This window comes from Oryctolagus cuniculus, chromosome 9, assembly GCF_964237555.1.
Source record: "Oryctolagus cuniculus chromosome 9, mOryCun1.1, whole genome shotgun sequence".
Lineage (NCBI taxonomy): Eukaryota > Metazoa > Chordata > Mammalia > Lagomorpha > Leporidae > Oryctolagus > Oryctolagus cuniculus.
Window position 1 is genome coordinate 17,647,650 of NC_091440.1, and position 20,206 is coordinate 17,667,855.

A 20,206-nucleotide genomic window follows, 5' to 3' on the forward strand; every position below is an offset into this window, starting at 1 on the left:
TCTCTCTCTGCCTCTCCTTCTCTCTCTGTGTAACTCTGACTTTCAAATAAATAAATAATCTTTAAAAATCATTAACTTTGCCAATAATTAAATATTGCATATTTGCTCACACAGTTATCCAAATGAATTTAAAATTACAAAGCAGTGTTTTTGAAGAAACAAGAAAATGAATACAATGAAAGTTGGTATAAGTTGACAATTTTTAAATCATTTAGCAATATGTATAAGTATTCTTAAAGATATGATTTGATTTAGTAGTTCAGAAATTTTTTCTAAGAATTTAATTATAAATGCTTTCAAAATATTGTGTAAACATTTATTCAATATATTTTTGATACAGCGTTGTTTTTATTTTATTAAGTTTATTTGTGAGACGAAGAGACATAAATACATACAAACAGACAGAGCTCCCATGCACCGGTTCCCACCCCAAATGCTCACAACAGCTAGGGCTAGGTCAGGGCCAAGGTTAGGAGCCAGGAATCAATCCAGGTCTCCCACGGGGTTGGCAAAAGCACAAGTACTTGAGCCACTGCTGATGCTGCCAGGGTCCGCATTAGCAAGAAGCTGGAGTCAGTAACCAGAGGAGGGAATTAAATTCATGTGCTCGTCTGTGAGATGCAGGCGACCTAACCACCAGAATGAATGCCCACTCCCAGCAGAATATTCAACAGACATAAATACACAACATAAATACATTGCAATCTGGAAAGTACAGCCCATTCATATGCAGGTTTAAGGATCATATTTTAAAAATATATTGTGGGGCCAGCGCTGTGGCACAGCCGGTAAAGCCACCACCTGCAGTGCCTCCCATATGGGTGCCAGTTCTAGTCCCAGCTGCTCCACTTCCGGTCCAGCTCTCTGCTATGGCCTGGGAAAGCAGTGGAAGATGGCCCAAGTCCTTGGGCCCCTGCACCCATGTGGGAGACTGGAGGAAGCTCCTGGCTTCTGGCTTCGAATTGGCACAGCTCCAGCCATTGCAGCCCATTGGGGAGTGAACCAGTGGATGGAAGACCTCTCTGTCTCTGTCTCTCTGTCTCTCCTTCTCTCTCTGTCTCTCCTTCTCTCTGTAACTCTTTCAAATAAATAAAAAAAATCTTTAAAAAATACATTGCAAAATAGGGCAAAGTATAGTTACCTTAGTGTTTACTTGGGGGAAAGATACAAATCTCATTACAGTGTGATCCTAAGATTTGTTCTTATCTACCACTGATTTCCTCCTTGGACATATGAGACATTCAATAATTTTTTAAAAAATTTTTAGAAGATTTATTAACTTATATGAGAAGCAGAGTTAGACACAGAAAGGGAGAGACATAGAGAGGTTTTCCAGCCTCTGGTTCACTCCCCAAATGGCCACAATGGCTGGAGATGGACCAATCTGAAGCCAGGAGCCAGGAACTTCTTCCAGGTCTCCCATGTGGGTGCAAGGGCATGAATACTTGGGCCATCTTCCACTGTTTCTCCAGGCCATTAGCAGGGAACTGAATCAGAGGAGGAGCAGGCGGGGCTCGAATGAGCACCCATATGGGATGGCGGCACTACAGGCGGAGGCTTAACCTAATACGCCACACTAATTTTTATTGAAGTAAAAAATGCATATGTGCACAAAAAGAGACTAGGAGTTCATAAAGACTATCAACAGTAGTTTATATGAGGTGGCAGGATTGTTTTATTTTCTTCTTCCTAATTTCTTTTCAAGTAGAAAACTTGAAAACTTTTATGAGTAAAGTCAAGGCATTTTATTGACTTGGGTTATAATAGATACTTCCAAAACATTCTAAAGGGAGCAAGAGAAAAGGACTTTTTGTTACATTATTTTTCAAGAAATTTAAATAACAATTTCAATGAAACAGCACTTGTAAGACTGTAGTGTGTGGCAATTGGTCCAAGTAAGTTCCAATGTATTGCAGAATGCAAGTATGAATAGATATTTTCTTTGCATCAGTAACAATACATTTATAAAACACCCTGGTATAGACATCTTTTATGGTGACTGAAGATTGATTGATGAAACCACTTGGAGAGATGCTTCCAGAACAGTTTGGTGTGGGAGGACCCTGAAAATAGTGTTTGATGTTGGCTAGGATCCAGTTTTATGGGTTTCTCGATTTGGAGGTACTTTGCTAGCTAAGTGGTTTGGTGACACATCACTCCTGGACAATGACCTGAACCCCTTTGCCTCTGTACCCCATCTGCAGACCGAAATCGGCAGGTCTGCAGTTCTGCTTGGTCAGCACAGCCTTGCCTGTCACCCTTCACTGCATCCCGCTGAAGAACAGTTCCACCTTATCTGGGAACAGCTCTCTCGACAAGCGCTGCCCCGTGCAATCATCTTTCACCACTGCGGCCACTCTTGCCATAGCACAAGCAGAGACATTTATCTTGCCGCTAATGGATAATTAGTTTTAAAAATGTATATTATGACACAATTAAAAAAAAAAAAGAAAAAGACAAGCTGGACAATGGGACTAAATGTCCCTTCTTCAAATTGACTTCTATTTAGCTCTTCCAATGTCATCCCAAACACAGATAACTTTTCTTTCATGAATTGTTCTCCTGAATGATTTATACGTGTCGTGTTATCTGTGGCTCTCTCTGCATCCCCTGGTGGATTTAGCCAGCCATCAGCTGCATAATTGTTAATTTTAACAGTATAAAAGGTTCTGATGCAAAAGAGATACGGTGTTGGTAGAAGAATTAATTGAAATGTATCTCCTAATCACACCAGTCTCCTACTGCTGGTTTCCCACACACAAAAATTATACTTTAGGTTTAAGGTTAAAATAAATTTACATCCTTGCTACTCAAGAAGCTTTGGGTCTAGTGGTGAATGGAAATGCTACTTGTTTATAATACTTACAGAGGCTTTTCATGTGGAACAATTACAGGGATGGTAGAAGCCATGGTCCAGGGCACATTTTCATAGGTAGAGGAGTCCCATAGCTGACAAGAGATAGGAGGGAAAGGAAATGAGGGAGAGAGAAGAAACCAAAAAGACTGAGAAGAAATAAAACATGGTGGGTCATTTATTACTAAGTCTGCAACCCTCCTTCTACATCTTTCAACACACATCATATTTCCCAGCATTAAACATTAATATGGACCATATTTTCACTCCAATATTTCTTTTCTAAGAATGTTAAGTGTATGAGGCTATTCAAAAAGTTCACGGAAAATGACATTAAAAGATAAGCTTATTTTGGTACCAAAATATTGGAAATCCATGCATAGCTTTGCCATAATATTCATTTTACATGAACTTTCCGAAGACTCTTCAAACAGGAGACAGAGCCTGAAACATCCTTGCAACAATTATATTTGGATGGTTGAAGTCATAGAGGACAAAAGCAAGTTAAATCCAAGTCTATTTTCCAATCTACAAATGAGGAGACTTCAAGCATCGTCTGATCGTTTCTGGATATGCCCATCAGTCAATCAGGCACAAGTATAGTTTATAAGCACTTATCACGAGCCTGACCTCTGCCAGGCTTGGCCTGTGCAGTTCACAGCTGAGGATCAAAGAATATTTTAGGCCAGACCCATCTCATTTATTCACTCCCTCATTTCTTTAATAAACATTTCATGAGCACCTAGAAGTGTCTGTCACTGGGTCACAGAAAAGGGGCCCTTGCCCATTTGCAGTAGTTCACCAAGTAACAGAGGAGAGGTCATGAGGGAAATTATCCAAGGGGCTAGAAGCCCCAAGGAGGGAGGCCAGACACCCACCACTTGAACTCTCCCTTCTCATTGCTTGCAAATGAAAACACCCAGGACTGGTAAAAATCCAGCCAATTCACACGCGTATTTTCCTACACACCCAAACCTTCACCGGTGCCCATTTCTGTGCACAGGCAGCTCTCAGCTGGTGTGTGAGCTCGGTCTGGTAGATACAGACAAGTCCTCAACAGGGCAGGAGGAGCTGTCAAAGCCCCTTACCTGTTGCTGGATTTAACCAGTTCATCTAGTCTGTATTTCTTAAACAGGAAAGCCAGAGGCTGCTAACTGGTAAAGGCTATTATCATGTGAATGACATTTATTGCTTAATAAAAAACTAAACATTTAGCTCTCATATTGCATATTGAGTCTTCAGCAAACAAAAAGAGCATGCTCAACCTCTTTTTTTTTTTTTTTTTTTTTTTTTTTGCCACACAGCAGATTCAAGGATTATGTGCCTATAATTTTAGGACACAAAGGCTCAGCTTCTTAAAGCCGAAATAAACGTCAACTGATCTGTGAATATTCTTATATATTACGTATTGCATTAAGACATAAGCATATCATCCAAGTCTTTCCACAGTAAAGCTCAAAGATGGGTCTATCTAGGGTCAGGATTGGGGGAAGTTTACTCATTACCATTGGTCAAATACAATTCCTTGTTCATGGCAATCTGTGTATTTAATTGCATTTTCTTTTTAAAGCTCAATGTAGGTGGGTAGATCTATAGACAGAATTACAATGCAGCAATTGAGAACCAATGATTTTCTAAGCCAGGGATATTGGGTATTTAATTTTGCTTCTTAAATCCATACTTGGTGGGCTCTTAACGAACACAATAGAGAAGGAGTTATGTCCTAATCAGTTTATAAGATAGTATGAAGGAAATGCATGATAGACCAACCCGATGTGTAAATACAATAACACAATGAAACCTAATCTACTGCAAAGCTTTAATTTAATCCTTCTATAACACAAGAGTATTGGAAACTGGCTTATGAATAGCTCAAGAATGCATAACTGAACTGTATAGCCTTGGTTAAGTTTAAAATGTTCAAATCTAACTTGTAATTTATATAAATTATTATGTAGCTTTTACATAAAGAAGAAACCATGGATTATACCTAAAGAAGAGAAGATTTCTAAATAATAACCTACATTCTTTAAAACAGTGCAAAATGAAGCTTTTTATTTTTCATTTTTTTCATTTTCAACCAGTTTTTTTTGTTTGTTTGTTTTTGTTTTTGTTTTTGTTTTTGTTTTTGACAGGCAGAGTGGACAGTGAGAGAGAGAGACAGAGAGAAAGGTCTTCCTTTGCCGTTGGTTCACCCTCCAATGGCCACCGTGGCTGGTGCGCTGCGGCTGGTGCACTGCGCTGATCCGATGGCAGGAGCCAGGTGCTTCTCCTGGTCTCCCATGGGGTGCAAGGACCAAGCACTTGGGCCATCCTCCACTGCACTCCCGGACCACAGCAGAGAGCTGGCCTGGAAGAGGGGCAACCAGGACAGAATCCGGCGTCCCGACCGGGACTAGAACCCGGTATGCCAGTGCAGCAAGGCGGAGGATTAGCCTAGTGAGCCATGGCGCTGGCCATTTTCAACTAGTTTTTAACAGGTTCAATACAGTTCATGGACACAATTCCAAGACTGTAAGATAACATTAGCAAGTATGAAAATGATTCACCTGTACACTAGGGTACATGCGTGCGCGTGTGTGTGTCTAACAAAAGGCAGAGATGCATGAGTATAACGTGAAACAGTGAAAAGGCACTTGTAGTATTTTGTTTTATTTCACTTTAACTTTTTAACTTTTAAGTTTCTGTAAATTATTTGGTCTGAATGGTAATTATAAAAGCTGGTCAAGTCTACATTTATAAATATCTGTGAAACTAAATGCCCTTGTAACCAATGAAAATGCTAGCGGACATTCTTTAAAGTAGAATAGTGAAAAGGTGTGCTAACACAGTGACCTTTAAAATAGAACAAGATAGAGGAATGCCTGCTCTGATTTTAGCAAAAATCGCCTTTTATTCAAACCTAACATTTGCAATTTCTCAACTTTGTCAAGGGGTGTTTAAGTCACTCCTCCTAAAACTCAGCAACACAGTGCTTGGGCCCCGCTGTCCCCCACGTTCCTTGTCTCCAATGGATTTCTTGCCCTTCACTGGATTTCTCGTTATTCCCATGTAGTCTCTCTTGGGCCTTCTCTGTTTTGCTTCTCAGCCCTCCCTTATTCACGTCCTCCCCTTGGCCCTCTCCCACAGGATGAATGCATTTGTCACAAACAGCATTTCGTCAGTTTTCAATAGCACTGCCCTTGCTTGGATGCAGGTTAAATCCCTTTGCCCAAACAGACCAGAAACGTGTGGAGAACAGGTAGAGAAGAGAACTCCAGAGAGAGATGCTTCTCAATCGCACTTCCCTCTCCCTGCTTTATTCCCTGTACACAGCAAAGTTCAGACATGCTTGACATGTGCTTTCCTCGCAGCAAATACACAGGATACACACTAGTGTCGCTTGTTCGATTCAGTTTGACCTAATGAAGGCCAACTGTGCGGAAGTCCAACATCCCAGCTGTTGTGTTGTGTTCATTACTTTGCTGGATAATGTCACTGCTTATCATAGAAGGGAAAGTCTGTGGCCTGAAAACTTCTCAGATGAAATAAAATAAATACTAACTGCATTAGAGATAGATCCTGGCTATGAAAGTGAGGGTACACATACATAATAGGCACTGGAATAAAAACAGTCATGCTTGCTTGACAGTGGTGAAGAGTTGGCAAGAGAGGATTTTTTTAAAAAAGAATTATTTATTTGAAAGGCAGAGTTTCAGAGAGAGAGAGGGAGAGAGAGATAGAGAGATCCTCCATCCACTGGTTCACTCCCCAAATGGCCAAAATGTCCAGGACTGGGCCTGGTTGAATGGCAGGAGCCAGGAGCTTCTTCCTGGTCTCCCACGTGGGTGCAGGGGCCCAAGGACTTGGGCCATCTTCCACTGCTTTCCCAGTTGCATTAGCAGGGAGTTGGATTGTGGTGGAATGAGAAGGCCATACCAAGATGGCTGCTGGCAAAGGAAACTGCCTGGCAACAGGCTGTGATTGAATGGCTTCAGAATCTGCCTGGCAACAGGCTGTGATTGGTTAGGGCATAGACCACACCTTGACCGGATTGACTGCCTTGGCTATTTAAGCTGCTGTACTAACCGAAATAAATGAGTCTGCAGGCTGCTCACCTCTGGCCTGCTTTCACCCGGCTCCCGGGGTCTGTGTGGTGACTCCGCACCTCTTGCCCTCACCACACTCCCCATCTCAGAACGAATCCACTGCAACATTGGATCAGAAATGGAGCAGCTAGGACTTGAACTGGCACCCATATGGGATGCCAGCATTGCAGGTAGTGCTTTAACACATTTCATCACAATGCTGGCCCCAGATTTTGGGCTCTGCAGATGATAGGCATGTTCTATAACCATATACAAATGACTCCTAAAGAACTTCATTTCTTCATATCAAACCCAAATACATTATTAGTTCAGTGGGAGTTCCATTTGATATATTTATACGTGTGGTGTTTAAGAGACCTTTGCTTTGCATTCTCATTTGCTGAAAATCTAAAGAGAGAATTCAGTGTCATAAAATTAGGAAAACATAAAAGTCAGAGCTAATATAGCAAAATGTAATATATAACAAGATTAAACTGTATATAATTTTTAAAAGATTTATTTATTTGAGAGGCAGGGTAACAGACAGAGAGTGGGAGAGATGGAAAGAAAGGTCTTCCATTCACTGGTTCACTACCCAAATGGCCACAACAGCCAGAGCTGAACTGATCTGAAGCCAGGAACTAGGGGCAAGAAGCTAGGAGCTTCTTCTAGGTATCCCACATGGGTGTAGAGGCCCAAGCACTTCAGCCATCTTCCACTGCCTTCCCAGGCCATTAGCAGAGAGCAGGATTGGAAGAGGAGCAGCTGGAACTCAAACCGGTGCCCATACGGGATGCTGGTGTTACAGGCAGAGGCTTGACCTACTATGCCACAGCGTCAGCTTATGATTTTTTTAAAAACAGACCTACATGGAAATTGAGAAAAAGGTTATAAACTTGAAAATGTATCTAATCCACCATACCAGAACTTGTTTGTAGAAAGCAAAAAAAAAAAAAAAAATCTTACAAGTAGCTATTGTTGGGTTTCAAAATTAATAGAGCATGGTTCATGCCCACTCAAGGGTGCAAAAAGCAAACAAAAATTAATACAGCAATAGTAATTGAAGTCTACTTGAAGTGGGAATTCTCATGTTGTCCAAGGGCACAATAACAAGGAAAAATAATTTTATTTCATATATATTTAATGATACAAAATACATAATAAGAAAAGAACTCATTTATTTCATCAATCTACTGGATTTGCATCTCCAGCCCCAATTCTCTCTAAACAACCCACTCAGAAATAAGCAACGTTAAAATAAAGAAGCAATTAAAAGCAAGGAAGAAGCTGTTTAGGTCAAGAGACATAGCAATTATAGAAAATGAGTGGGGCTTGTTTGGATTCTGGTTTGAGAAGTTTAAGAAAAATATCTTTTGAGGAAAAAAGTGTATATAGACTTGAAATCAGATTATACTGAATAATAATTATTAATCTTGTTGGATGTGCCCAAATATGCAGATCATCTGGGGGGAAAACAAGCCTATGTCCATTGGAGATACATCCTGAAGTATGACTAGTGAAATTACATGCTCTCTTGGGCTTGTTTTAAGGTAGAATAGAAAAAAAGTAAGATTTTTTTTTTCTAAAAAAAAAGAAAGATGATAGAATGTTGATAATTACTGAAGCTGGGTGATGGGTTCATCATACTATTATCTCTGTTTTTGTTTAAATTTAAAGATTTTCATAACAAGAATGAAAGCTAAAACAATAATCAATGCTCTTTTTCTATTTATTTGAAAGTCAGAGTTACACACACACGGGGGGGGGGGGGGCAGAGACAGATAGGTCTTCCATCCGCTGGTTCACTCCCCAATTGGCGGCAACAGCTGGAGCTGTGCCAATCCGAAGCCAGGAGTCAGGAGTTTCTTCCAGGTCTCCCACGTGGGTACAGGGGCCCAAGGACTTGGGCCATATTCTATTGCTTCCCCAGGCCATAGCAGAGAGCTGGATTGGAGGTAGAGCAGCCGGGACTCGAACCGGCGCCCATATGGGATGCCGGCACCGCAGGTGGCTGCTTTACCCACTATGCCACAGCAGCAGCCCCAATCAATGCTCTTTTTTGTTAAAAAAAAAAAGTATTTATTTATCTACTTGAAAGGCAGAGTTAGAGAAAGAGAAGACAGAAAGAGAGAGATCTTCCATCAGTTGGTTCACTCCCAAATGGCCTCAATGGCCAGGGCTGGCCCAGGTGGAAGACAGGAACCAGGAGCTTCATCTGGGTCTCCCACAAGGGTGGCAGGGGCCCAAACACCTAGGCTACCCTCCTCTGCTCTTCCCACGCCATTAGCAAGGAGCTAGATAGGAAGTGGAGCAGCCAGGACCAAAACCAGTGCCCACATAGGATGCCAGTGTCACAGGTGCAGCTTAACTCACGGCACCACAATGCCAGCCCCCTAATCAATGCTTTTGAGAATCTTTCAAGATAGACACAGAACCCAATAGTGCTGGCAGGAAGTGTGGGGCAGGTGACCATTTTGGGGTCATCATTAGGGGGACAGAAGCACAAGGGCAAATGTGGCGGCCGCTTCTCCAACCACGCTCAGAGTCTCCCCTCAGCATCACCATAGAATGGGTTTCTGGCATGCCTCCAGCTTTGCAACTGTGCCAACTAGCTTCTGAACAACCACGCTTCTCCCCAGACAACTTGTTGGCAATGAACTCAAGAGCTGAATGAACAAGGAGAACACATATTAGCTACAAGGTTAAAGTTTAACCCCTTCACTAGGTGTTCCTACCTGTGGCTTGCCCACATACACCTATACAGTTTCTAAAGAATCACCCTGAACCTTCGTGGATAGAATGTGAGATGGCTCTGTCCCTGGCCTACTAATTCTCATTCTAGCCTTCCAGGTAACCCTCCACACAACAGCCCATGTGCATGGTGTGGCTATAAACATCATCCCTTATGGCATAGCAGCATTAGGTCTGTGTTAATGTTTTTTAAGACCTCAGGGTGGTAGCCATAGAGTACATTAAAGAAAGTTGTGATGTTTACCATGTGATGCTAAATATGTGAATTAGTTTTTGAAATACCCAAGGCAGCAAATTTGTAAAGACGATTTTGATGAGGAGGAAACTGAAGAAAAAGCTCCAGTGAAGAAATCCATATGAGATACCTCAGCCAAAAATGCACAAGAATCAAACCAGAATGGGAAAGACTCAAAACCATCAACGCCAAGATCAAAAGATCGAGAATACTTAAAAAAAAAAAAAAAAAAAAACAGGAAAAAATACTCCTCAAATGCCAAAAAGACTTAGTTCTGTAGAAGACATTAAAGCAAAAATGCAAGCAAGGATAGAAAAAGGTGGTTCTCTTCCCAAAGTGGAAGTCAATTTCATCCATTATGTGAAGAATTCTCCCAGATGACGGACCAGGAGGCTATTGAAGATCTGTGGCAGTGAATGAAGTCTCTTTAAGAAAGCAGTTTATGGATTGGAGCCGTGGCTCACTTGGTTAATCCTCTGTCTGCAGCGCCGCCATCCCATGTGGGCGCTGGGTTCTAGTCCTGGTTACTCCTTCTCCGGTCCAGCTCTCTGCTGTGGCTCGGGAAGGTAGTGGAGGACGACCCAAGTGCTTGGGCCCTGCACCCGCATGGGAGACCAGGAAGAAGCACCCGGCTCCTGGCTTTGGATCGGCGCAGCACCGGCCGTGGCAGCCATTTTTGGGGTGAACCAACAGAAGGAAGACCTTTCTCTCTGTCTCTCTCTCTCTGTCTATAACTCTACCTGTCAAATAAAAAAAATAAGTAAGTAAGTAAAAACAAAAGTAGTTTAAACAGTTTGTTAAAGTTTTCCATCTTATTTCATTTCTGTAACAGCTGATACCTGGCTGTCCTTTTTATAATGCAGAGTGAGAACTTTTCCTACCATGTTTGATAAACGTTGTCCAGGGTCCATTGCCAAGAATGTGTTGTCTAAAGTGCCTGTTTTGTTTTTATAGATGGAACTTCGCCTTTTGCTTGGTTTTAAGTATATGTGGAATGTTCTGCTAGGACACAGTAGTAGCAGTGGTCGGACATGGAAACGGTGGGGAGACAAATATACATGTGAAATAAACTCAGTATTTTAATAAAGTAAAAAAAAATTAGAAAAAATCTTTTTAGCTCACACATTTATAGTTTCAAAGTCCAAGCAGCGTGATATAGACATGGGCCCACAGCAGATGGCAGAAGACATACACGTGAAGGACCACGTGGTAAGCCAGGAAGCAGAGTAGGTGAACCCAAACCCTCTGGTGAGAACCCAAGAGAGCTCATGGGAACTACCCTGTGACCCAAGGATCTCCGACTAGACCTACCTTCCAAAGAGAGGTTCTACCACCCTGGGCACCAAGCCTTTAACACATAGGCCTTTGGGTGACATTCAAAGCTAAGGCATGGCGATGTGGACAACTATACCTTCTGTTTCTGAGATCCTGTGTGCACTCACTAGGAAGAAAGGGTCATCAGGTTCCCTATCTAAGGCCTGATGTCACCTACATAGAGAAGTATGTGCCAGGAAAAAGGAGCATCTCCCCATTCGTTGTTTGCTTGTACCCTAAGAGTCTGTCTGTATGTCTGAACCCTGACCAACTGTTCTGTCAAAGGACTTAAAACAGGAATAACTTGTAAATACATCTTTTGTACATTAAAAAAGTAATCTTTTCATTAAAAAAAGAATAAGTATTGTAGCTCATTATCTCATTGCCAAGACTCTGGTGAAATTAGAGCTAGGATATATAAACATATATCATATGTATGGTTCATATGTATATGAACCATGAATATCTTCCTATCTCTTAAAATTTTTGAAAGCTCTCAAATCTGTATCTCTTTATGCTTAAAATGAAAAAGGAAATAATAAAGAAGCAAATGGATAAACAAGAAAGAGTATGTACTCCTGGAGCCAGCATTGTGGTACAGTGGCTTAAGCCATTGTCTGCAACATTGGCATACCATATGAGCGCCAGTGGAGTCCAGCTGCTCCACTTCCAATCTGTCTCCCTGCTAATGTGCCTGGGAAGGCAATGGAAGACAGCCCAAGTACTTGGACTTTGGCCACCCTTGTGGCAGACTTGGATAAAGTTCCAGGCTCCTGGCTTTGGCCTGACCCAGACCACTGCAACCATTTGGGGAGTAAACCAGTGGATAGAAGATCTCTCTCTCTTTCTCTCTCTCTCCCCCGCCCCCACCCCACTCTCTTGGTGTGTGTACGTGTGTATGTCTTTTACTTTTTCTTTCAAATATATGAAATAAATATTTAAAAAAGGGTATATACTCACTAGAGCAGTTATGAGAATTAAACAAGCTAATTCAAATTCCACTTTCAGCACAGATCTCACAACTTTCTCTCAATTACATATAATAATGCTAATATACATGCCCTAAAATAAGTAGAAATAAATTACAACTGCTACTTTGTCATTAATAAGTGAATTATCATTTTCTCTTAAAAACATTTATTTATTTGAGAGGAAGAATGGGGGGGAGAGAGAAAGAGAGAGAGAGAGAGAAAGGGAGAAATCTTCCATCCACTGGTTCATCCCCTAAATGTCTGTAATAGCCAGATCTGGACCAGGCGGAAGCCAGGAGCCAGGAACTCCATCCTGTTCTCCAACATGGGTGGCAGGGGCTAAAGCATTTAGGCCATATTTCATTGCCTTCCCAGGAATATTAGCAGGAAGCTGGATCAAGAGTCAAGTAGCTGGGACTCAAACCAGCACTCAGACATGGGATGCTGGCATCATAAGCAGTGGCTTAATCCACCGTGCCACAACACTGACCTATTCTCTTCTTGCTAAAGAAGAAAAAGAAACACACCTTACCTTACTCAAAATAGCAGGCCTGGCTTTAGGGGAGAAGCTGGGTTTCGATTCATAGAGAAAGTTCTTGGGAATAACAAAGATCTGCAGATAGCCATTACTAGAACTCATGGGACTGTCAAAGGAAGTTATTTTGGGGAAGTTCACTTTACAAAGCCTGTCTAATACATTTTAAAAATCTTTTCTCTTCTCACCCTTCATTACTCTGCAATGCAATAAAGGAAAACATCTTGGTGTGCTTTCCTTCAGTGGAATCCATGATGAGTTATACTTCTGATCAGCATGTGGCAGTGTCTTAGCTCGGGCTGCTTTAACAAAATATTATAGATCAGGGGGCCTAAACAGCACACATCAATTCTTTACAGGTCTGGAGGCTGAGAAATCCAAGACCTAGGTGCTGCCGGAGTCTGTGCCCGGAGTTAGTGTTTTCTTCCCGCTTATAGATGGACACCTTCTTGCTGTATGATTACAGGGCAGAGAGCAATCAAACTGGTCTCTTTTTATACAGGCACTAATCCCACCCTCGTGACTTCATCCAGATCTAATTATCTCCCAAAAGCCCTATCTCCAAATATCATCACATTAGAGATTAGGGTTTCAACGTGTGGAGTTGTTGGGGGCATGGGAAACAAACTTACTGATTTTTTTAAGATTTTTAAATTTATTTTATTTGAGAGTTAGAGTTGCAGACAGTGAAAGGGAGAGACAGAGAGAAAGGTCTTTCTTCCATTGGTTCACTCCCCAAATGGCCACAATGGCCGGAGCTGTGTCAATCTGAAGCCAGGAGCCAGGTGCTCCTTCCTGGTCTCCCACGTGGGTGCAGGGGCCCAAGCACTTGGGCCATCTTCTACTGCTTTCCCAGGCCACAGAAGAGAGCTGGATCCAAAGTGGAGCAGCCGGGTCTTGAACTGGCACCCATATGGGATGCTGGCACCTCAGGCAGAGGATTAACCTACTGCACCATGGCACTGGCCCCACAAACTTACTGTTAATAATAGATGGTTATTTTATTATTATGCTATAATTGTCACTGAAAATCAAAATCAGTGTAGAATCACAAGCAAAAATAAAATAGCTTTTAATATCTGCCATCCTGAGAAAGGGATTGGTCATAGATTCTGGAACTGAGCTAACCTCCTGGCAAAAGTAAGTTGCCTAAGCTTCAAGTTAAAGGACTGGAAAGAGATGAGGCTAAGTGGACCCTTCTAGATGCTAGAAAAAGTGAACAATGGTTTGAGTAGACACATCTGGTTTTTTTGGTCCTAAACTTTTAGGTATTTAACATGCAAAGAAGCAAACATGTACCCATGTAGAAAACTACAAGAAAGATAATTGGTTCAGATGTCACAATTATCATAACAAAACTTATTACATATGGCAGCAGGATTTCTCACAATACTTTGCAGAGAAGCCAAAAGCTTCCAAGCCATTCTCATCGACAGCCAGATGTGCCGTCGCATTCTCTAATCAAGCACAACACAAAGCTCTCTCCATGGGGGAGGCTGTGAACATTCTGCACATCAGACACCCCCTGTACCTCATGCCATGGGAATCCTGCTGCACGCCCCCAAGCCCTGCGACACGGCGCTTTCCTCTGGATGTACACAATACAATTTTTTAAAAATGCTTTCTAATTCCCAAACGCTCATTAAGCTACACATGGTTTGTAGACAGTGCATCCCCCCTCCTCTAATTAAATTTATAATTTTAGGTGACACGAAGGCCAAGCAAAGAGGAAAAAAATCCAAGTTTCCCTATTTCTCCCTGATCTTTTCCAGGGCCCTTTGGCTAAGCTGAGTACCTTCTCCCTGTTCCTGGCTTAGTCCTGAGTTATTTGGCCAATTCCTTACTGCTACACCCAACCTGCTCTTTAAGCCATCCTTGGAACTCAAAACTCGTTCTCCTTTTTGTGGCTTCTCCTCCTGAGGTCAGGTCTTGCTTTCATATATCCAAGCTTGTCAGCCTTCTTTGACTCTGATCTCATCTTTAGGTTGCTTCCAGGTCTGAGCCCCAGGACACCCTGCTTCAATGCATCCCAGTCCCTCACTCCACCTATCACTGGTTTTTCTAGTACTAGGGCTGGTACTGGCTCCCTGTATTTAGTATCACTCTTTACTTCTTGACCTTGTTAACTCTGACTCCTTCATCACCTGTGCAACAAATTCTGTACCAAGTCCCTTCTATGTGAAAAACCTAGTGTGGTTTCTGATTTCCTGAAAGGACAGGTACCCAGCTTCCATCCTTCACGGAACTCCTAAGTGTAGACACAGCATGAAAACCAAAGAGGCTTGAAATGGTTGAACAGTGCCCTAGACGATCCTCCAGATTTTAAAAGACCCTCAGAACACCTGATGGTAAATAATCTGCCAACCTGGCTGGATCAGAGACAAGATTAAGTTCATTCACAGAAAACAAAGGAGAGTTGTGTTTCTTACATACCTTAGAATGTAAGTTGAGATCTAAAAAAACTATATTATTCTGAAAAAAAAATCTCTGCAAATGGTTTTCTTGCTCCTTTGTTCTTGTGATAATCATAAATATGCCTTAATTTTGCAAATTTGCCATCCCTTCCCAAAAGAACAGGAATTTGGGGATTTCATTTCAAGAACTATTCTTACTCCTGACTGCTAGGTTTAAAATTATTATTTTGCTTTGTTTTTGTTTTAGAAAGCATGTAAATACATTGTGTCCAGTTAAGCTGTAAGCACTTTCATAAGTTGTATTAAATCATTTTAAGCACATAATCTTAATTAATTCACTATTTAATTAACTTCCTCCATCCAAATTATTGGCAATTTTTCTATAAATCTTTCCAACATCCTTTTCTTATCATCCTTCCACACCCATCTGGATACTTGCGGGACCTCCGTTGTCACCAGAGGCATCTTTTTAAAGGCAAATCTGATTAAACTTGGAGAACTGGCTATTGTCCTTACGTGAAGTACCAGTCTCAGGAGCAGCTGACATAGGCAACTCTATGATCTCTTTTCCTTCCCTTCCAACCTCACTTCTATTCATTTTTCTACCCTGAATTCTTTCTGTACTACATATCTATGACTTTCTCAAACATCTTGTCCCTAAGGGCTTTGAATGTGTTTTCACTTTCTAGAACTTTCTTCCCACACTACTCCCTATTCGACTCTCTTTCCAGTTAATCCTTCAGGTTTCAGCATTGCTATGTTTTGAATGGAGGTACCCCTCCAAAATTCTCATATTGGAAACTAAACCCCTAGGTATTGGTATTCAGAGGTGGGCCTTTGGAAAGTGGGCTCCATCATTCTTGATGGGGTTCCTGCCTTCATAGAAGGGCTGGAGGGAGCAAGCTTGTCCCTTTGGCCCTTTCACCCCCCTGCCTCGCATGAGCACAGCAATAGGGCACCATCTTAACAGCAGAGAGTGAGCCCTCACCAGATGCCAGATCTTGCAGCACCATGAATTTGCACTTCCCAGCCTTCAGAACTCTAAGAAATAAATTTCTCTTATTTCTAAGTTGCCCAGTCTGTGGAATTTGATTATAGCAACAGGAGCAAACTAAAACAAGCATCAGTTTCATTTCTTCAGAAAAATCTTCCTTGATTTTCAATTTTCTTCATTCAATCAAGGTTGGTTAGCAAATCTTGACCTACATTTCCATAGCACCCCATGTATCTAAACATCTGTCTCTTCCATGGGGGCAGAAATTACGTCTAGAATAGTCACTGTCCCTAACACAGAACTTCAGACAGTAGACAGTCAATAAACATTTGCTGAATTAATGAAAGAATTATTACCTCAACTGTATCATTTAGTATAGTAGGATTTTCAGGTTTGAAAAATATGATTACAGATTACCAAATTAAATCTATCTTTCTCTTTTTTAAGTGAAGAAGCTCAATAATGTTTTAAATCACATAGTTCCTTGATGTTTACAATATGCTTTAAGCACAATGAACAAATGAGCAGAGGTAGATTTAAAATCTAGCTCTAATTTTGGAATAGTATCCTTGTGGATTCCTTATAATTCCAAGGACACTGATAAATTACATAAGCTCCAAGAAAATAATTGCACTAACTAATAATTTAGGTTATTGTAGCATTTATAAATTATATGTCAACTTTTCACAGGCAAATATTCCTTCTTGAGTTAATTCTCAATACATGCATTCATATTATTTTTAATCTGCAAGCAGAATTCCCTGTCCCATATAATAAGATCGGTGTTTCCTCTCTGCATTTTTCCATGCCATGGGAACTGTCCTCTCTTTTACTTCTTATTTTTCTAATCTCTCTCCCCATTAATTGGAAATGTCTGAATGATTTACTCAGCCGTGGAGGTAGATGTGCACAACTACAACTGCACTACCCTTCCCTTTCCTTCCTCCCAGTTAGCACACAGCCTCCAGGTTTGTCAAAAACAATTGAGCTATCAGCCAGCAAACAGTAGACTTTAGCATCTGGATGTGATACCAACAGAAGGAAACAGCTTAGCAGAGGATCAGGGAAAGAGACAGGGCTGAAATCAGTGCATCCCAGGCTGACTGTGTGCCTGCCAAAGTTGTGTTCTCAGAGGAGTGGTATCAGAAACTTCACGCTGCAGGTAAAATAAATTTCACAAACGTAGTCCTGCCAAGTCATAAACAAAGAAGCAACAACAGTTCCCAAAGAAGAGGTGAAGAATCAGCAGCCAGCGTTGCTACAACACATTATCCGAAGTGTTCAATTTTCAACAATAAATTTATAAGGCATACAAAGAAGCAGAAAAGCATATTCATACGTACGGCTGGGAGGAGGGGGAAGCAGGCAACAGAAATTCCCCGTGAAAGGCTCTCGATTCAGATTCGGCAAACAGAGACGTCAAAGCAGCTATTACAAATATGTTCAGGGAGAGCATCTAACCTAGCAGTTAAGCTGCTGGCTTGGGTACCCACATCCCATATCAAAGTGCCTACGTTCAAGTTCTGGTTCCATGTGCTGATTCCAGCTTCTTCCTGTTGTGCACCTTGAGAGGCAGCCGATGACGGCTCAAGTAGTTGCGTCTCCATGTAACCCATATAGAGGACCTAGATTGAGTTCCCAGCTTCAGTCTGGCCCAGCTCTGGCTGTTTGGGGGCATTTGGGGAGTGAACTTGCAGATGGGAGCTCTCTTGCACTCTTTCCTCCTCCTCCTTCTCCCTCTCCCCATCCCACCCCCTCCTCTTCCTTCTTCTCTCACTCTCTCTCTCTCTCATATAATAGACATCTATAGAACATTACACTTATAACAGCAGAGAACATGTTAATCTCAGGTGCACTTGAAACATTCTCCAGGATAAAACATATATTAGGTCATAAAACCAAACCACAATAAAATGTACAGGATTAAAACCATATAAAGTTTGCTCTCAGCCCACAGGAAGCAAAATTGGGAATCAGTAACCAAAGGAAATTTTGGAAATTCACACACACAAAAAAGTGGAAGTTAAGCAACATGCTCCTAAATAAGAGCTTGCAGAAGAGATTAGAATATACTCTACAATACAGAAAAATGAAAACAGGATATACAAAAACATTACCTACAGTTAAAATTACGCTTAGAGAGATGTACAGCTTTAAAATCCCATATTAAGAAGGTGTCAAACCAATAACCCAACTTTCTACCTTAAGACACCAGAAAAGGTAAGAAACATAATCTCAAGAGAGGAAATCCAATTAAAAAGGTAAATTATTGAAATAGAGGCTACGAAATAACAGATACTATCAACATAGCCAAAAGTCAGTTTCCAAGATCAACAAAACTGATTAAGGAGAAAAAATAGAAGGCTAAAACTACAAAAATAAAGAAAAAAAGAAAAAATTACTCCTGGTGGGGCAGCAGTGTGGCGCAAGGGTTAAGTGGTTGCTTGTGATGCTGGCATCCTGAATCAGAGTGCTCCACTTCTGATCCAGCTTCCTGTTAATTTGCCTGCGAAAGCAACAGAGGAAGGCCCAAGTGCTTGGGCCCCTGCCACCCATACGGGAGACCTGGATGAGTTCCAGTCTCCTGGCTTCATCCTGGCATAACCCTAACTAATAGGACCATTAGGGGAGTGAATCCAAATGGTTGATCTCTCTCTCCCTTAATCTGTTTCTTTCAAATAAATAAATACATATATCTTAAAAAGATAATTACTGTCAACTTAATGTTAGTAATAGATTATAAAATGTAAAATAATTTAAAGGAAAATCATGAAAATTGTTGTCAGCAAATTAGACAACATAGATGAATTGGAGAAAGTCTCAGAAAGATATAAACTGTCAAAACAGGAGGATGTGTGTATGTATAGAGAGAAGACTTATCATAAGGACTATGGAGGTTGGCAAACCCCAAGTCTGCAGTGTAGTCCAGCACACTGGCAACCCAAGAGAGCAATAGAGCAGGAAGACTCTGAAGACGCTGCGAGAAAATGTTCCTCTTGCTCAAGAAGCTAATCTTTTGGTTCTACTCAGGCCTTCAGGTGATTTCATGAAGCCCATCCACCTTGTGGAGGGCAACTTGCTTTACTCAAGGTTCACCAATTTAACTATTAATCTCACTCAATAACACCAAGGGAATACATAAAATTTAATAACACCATGATTTTAAAATTTCCTACAAAGAAAAACCTAGGTGAAAATTTTCTCACCATTGAATTCCACCAAAAATGTAACAAAGAATTAACACCAATTTTTCAATCTTCAAAAAAAACAGAAGAGGAGAACCTACATTCCAACTTGTTGTAATGAGGCCAGTATTACCCTGACACCAAACCAAAGACATCACAAGAAGAGAAGACTGTAGACCTATTTTTTTTATGACTTGACACACAAAAGCCTTCCACAAAACATTGGAAAAATTGAATCTCGTCACACACAAAAAGGATGACCATTTGAGATTTGTCCAGGAATGCAAGGTTGGCTCTGCAATCGATTTAATACATCATGTCAACAGAATAAAAGAGAAAAGCCACATGATTATCTCAATAGAAGCAGAAAATAATGACAAAATTCAACATTTCATCACCATTTTGAAAAAAAATACAAATAAACTAGATGTAGAAGATAACTTTCTCAACCTGACAAAGGGCATCTATGAAATACACAGAGGTAATATCATACCTAACAGTGAACCACTGAAAACTTTTGTTCAACATTACATACTGAAGGTTTTAGCCAGAGCAATTAGGAAAAACAAGTAAAAGTCATCAATATTAGAAAGAAAGGAGTAAAATTTATCTGCTTAATGTTGACACACTCTGAGCAAAGCAACATTGATGTGATGTCACTGCTGATACAGACCATTAATTTCCACTGAATGTACCTGCAATATTCATCAAACTTGCGTAATGTTAGAAACGGGTTCACCATTTGCTTAGGGTTCATTGTTTCTCTAACCTCTCTGAACTTTCTCTGAAAGGGATCAGAATATCCCACCCAAAATAACCTCCAAATACAGACTATTAAGACTCAGCAGATGGATGAGGAGTTCTCTTTCAGCCTAGAGGGAAGGTG

At 41.0% G+C, this 20,206-nt stretch overlaps 1 protein-coding gene across 3 annotated transcripts in view; it reads right to left on the reverse strand.

The window, feature by feature from the left end:
- LOC103349133 (uncharacterized) overlaps positions 1-20,206 on the reverse strand; it is a 54,385-nt gene that overhangs the window by 18,490 nt on the left and 15,689 nt on the right. For all 3 annotated transcript variants that reach the window (XM_070048386.1, XM_070048385.1, XM_051849990.2), the window contains exon 2: positions 2,867-2,949. In XM_070048386.1, the coding sequence (XP_069904487.1) occupies positions 2,867-2,949 (83 nt within the window). The remainder of the gene's footprint in view (positions 1-2,866; positions 2,950-20,206) is intronic.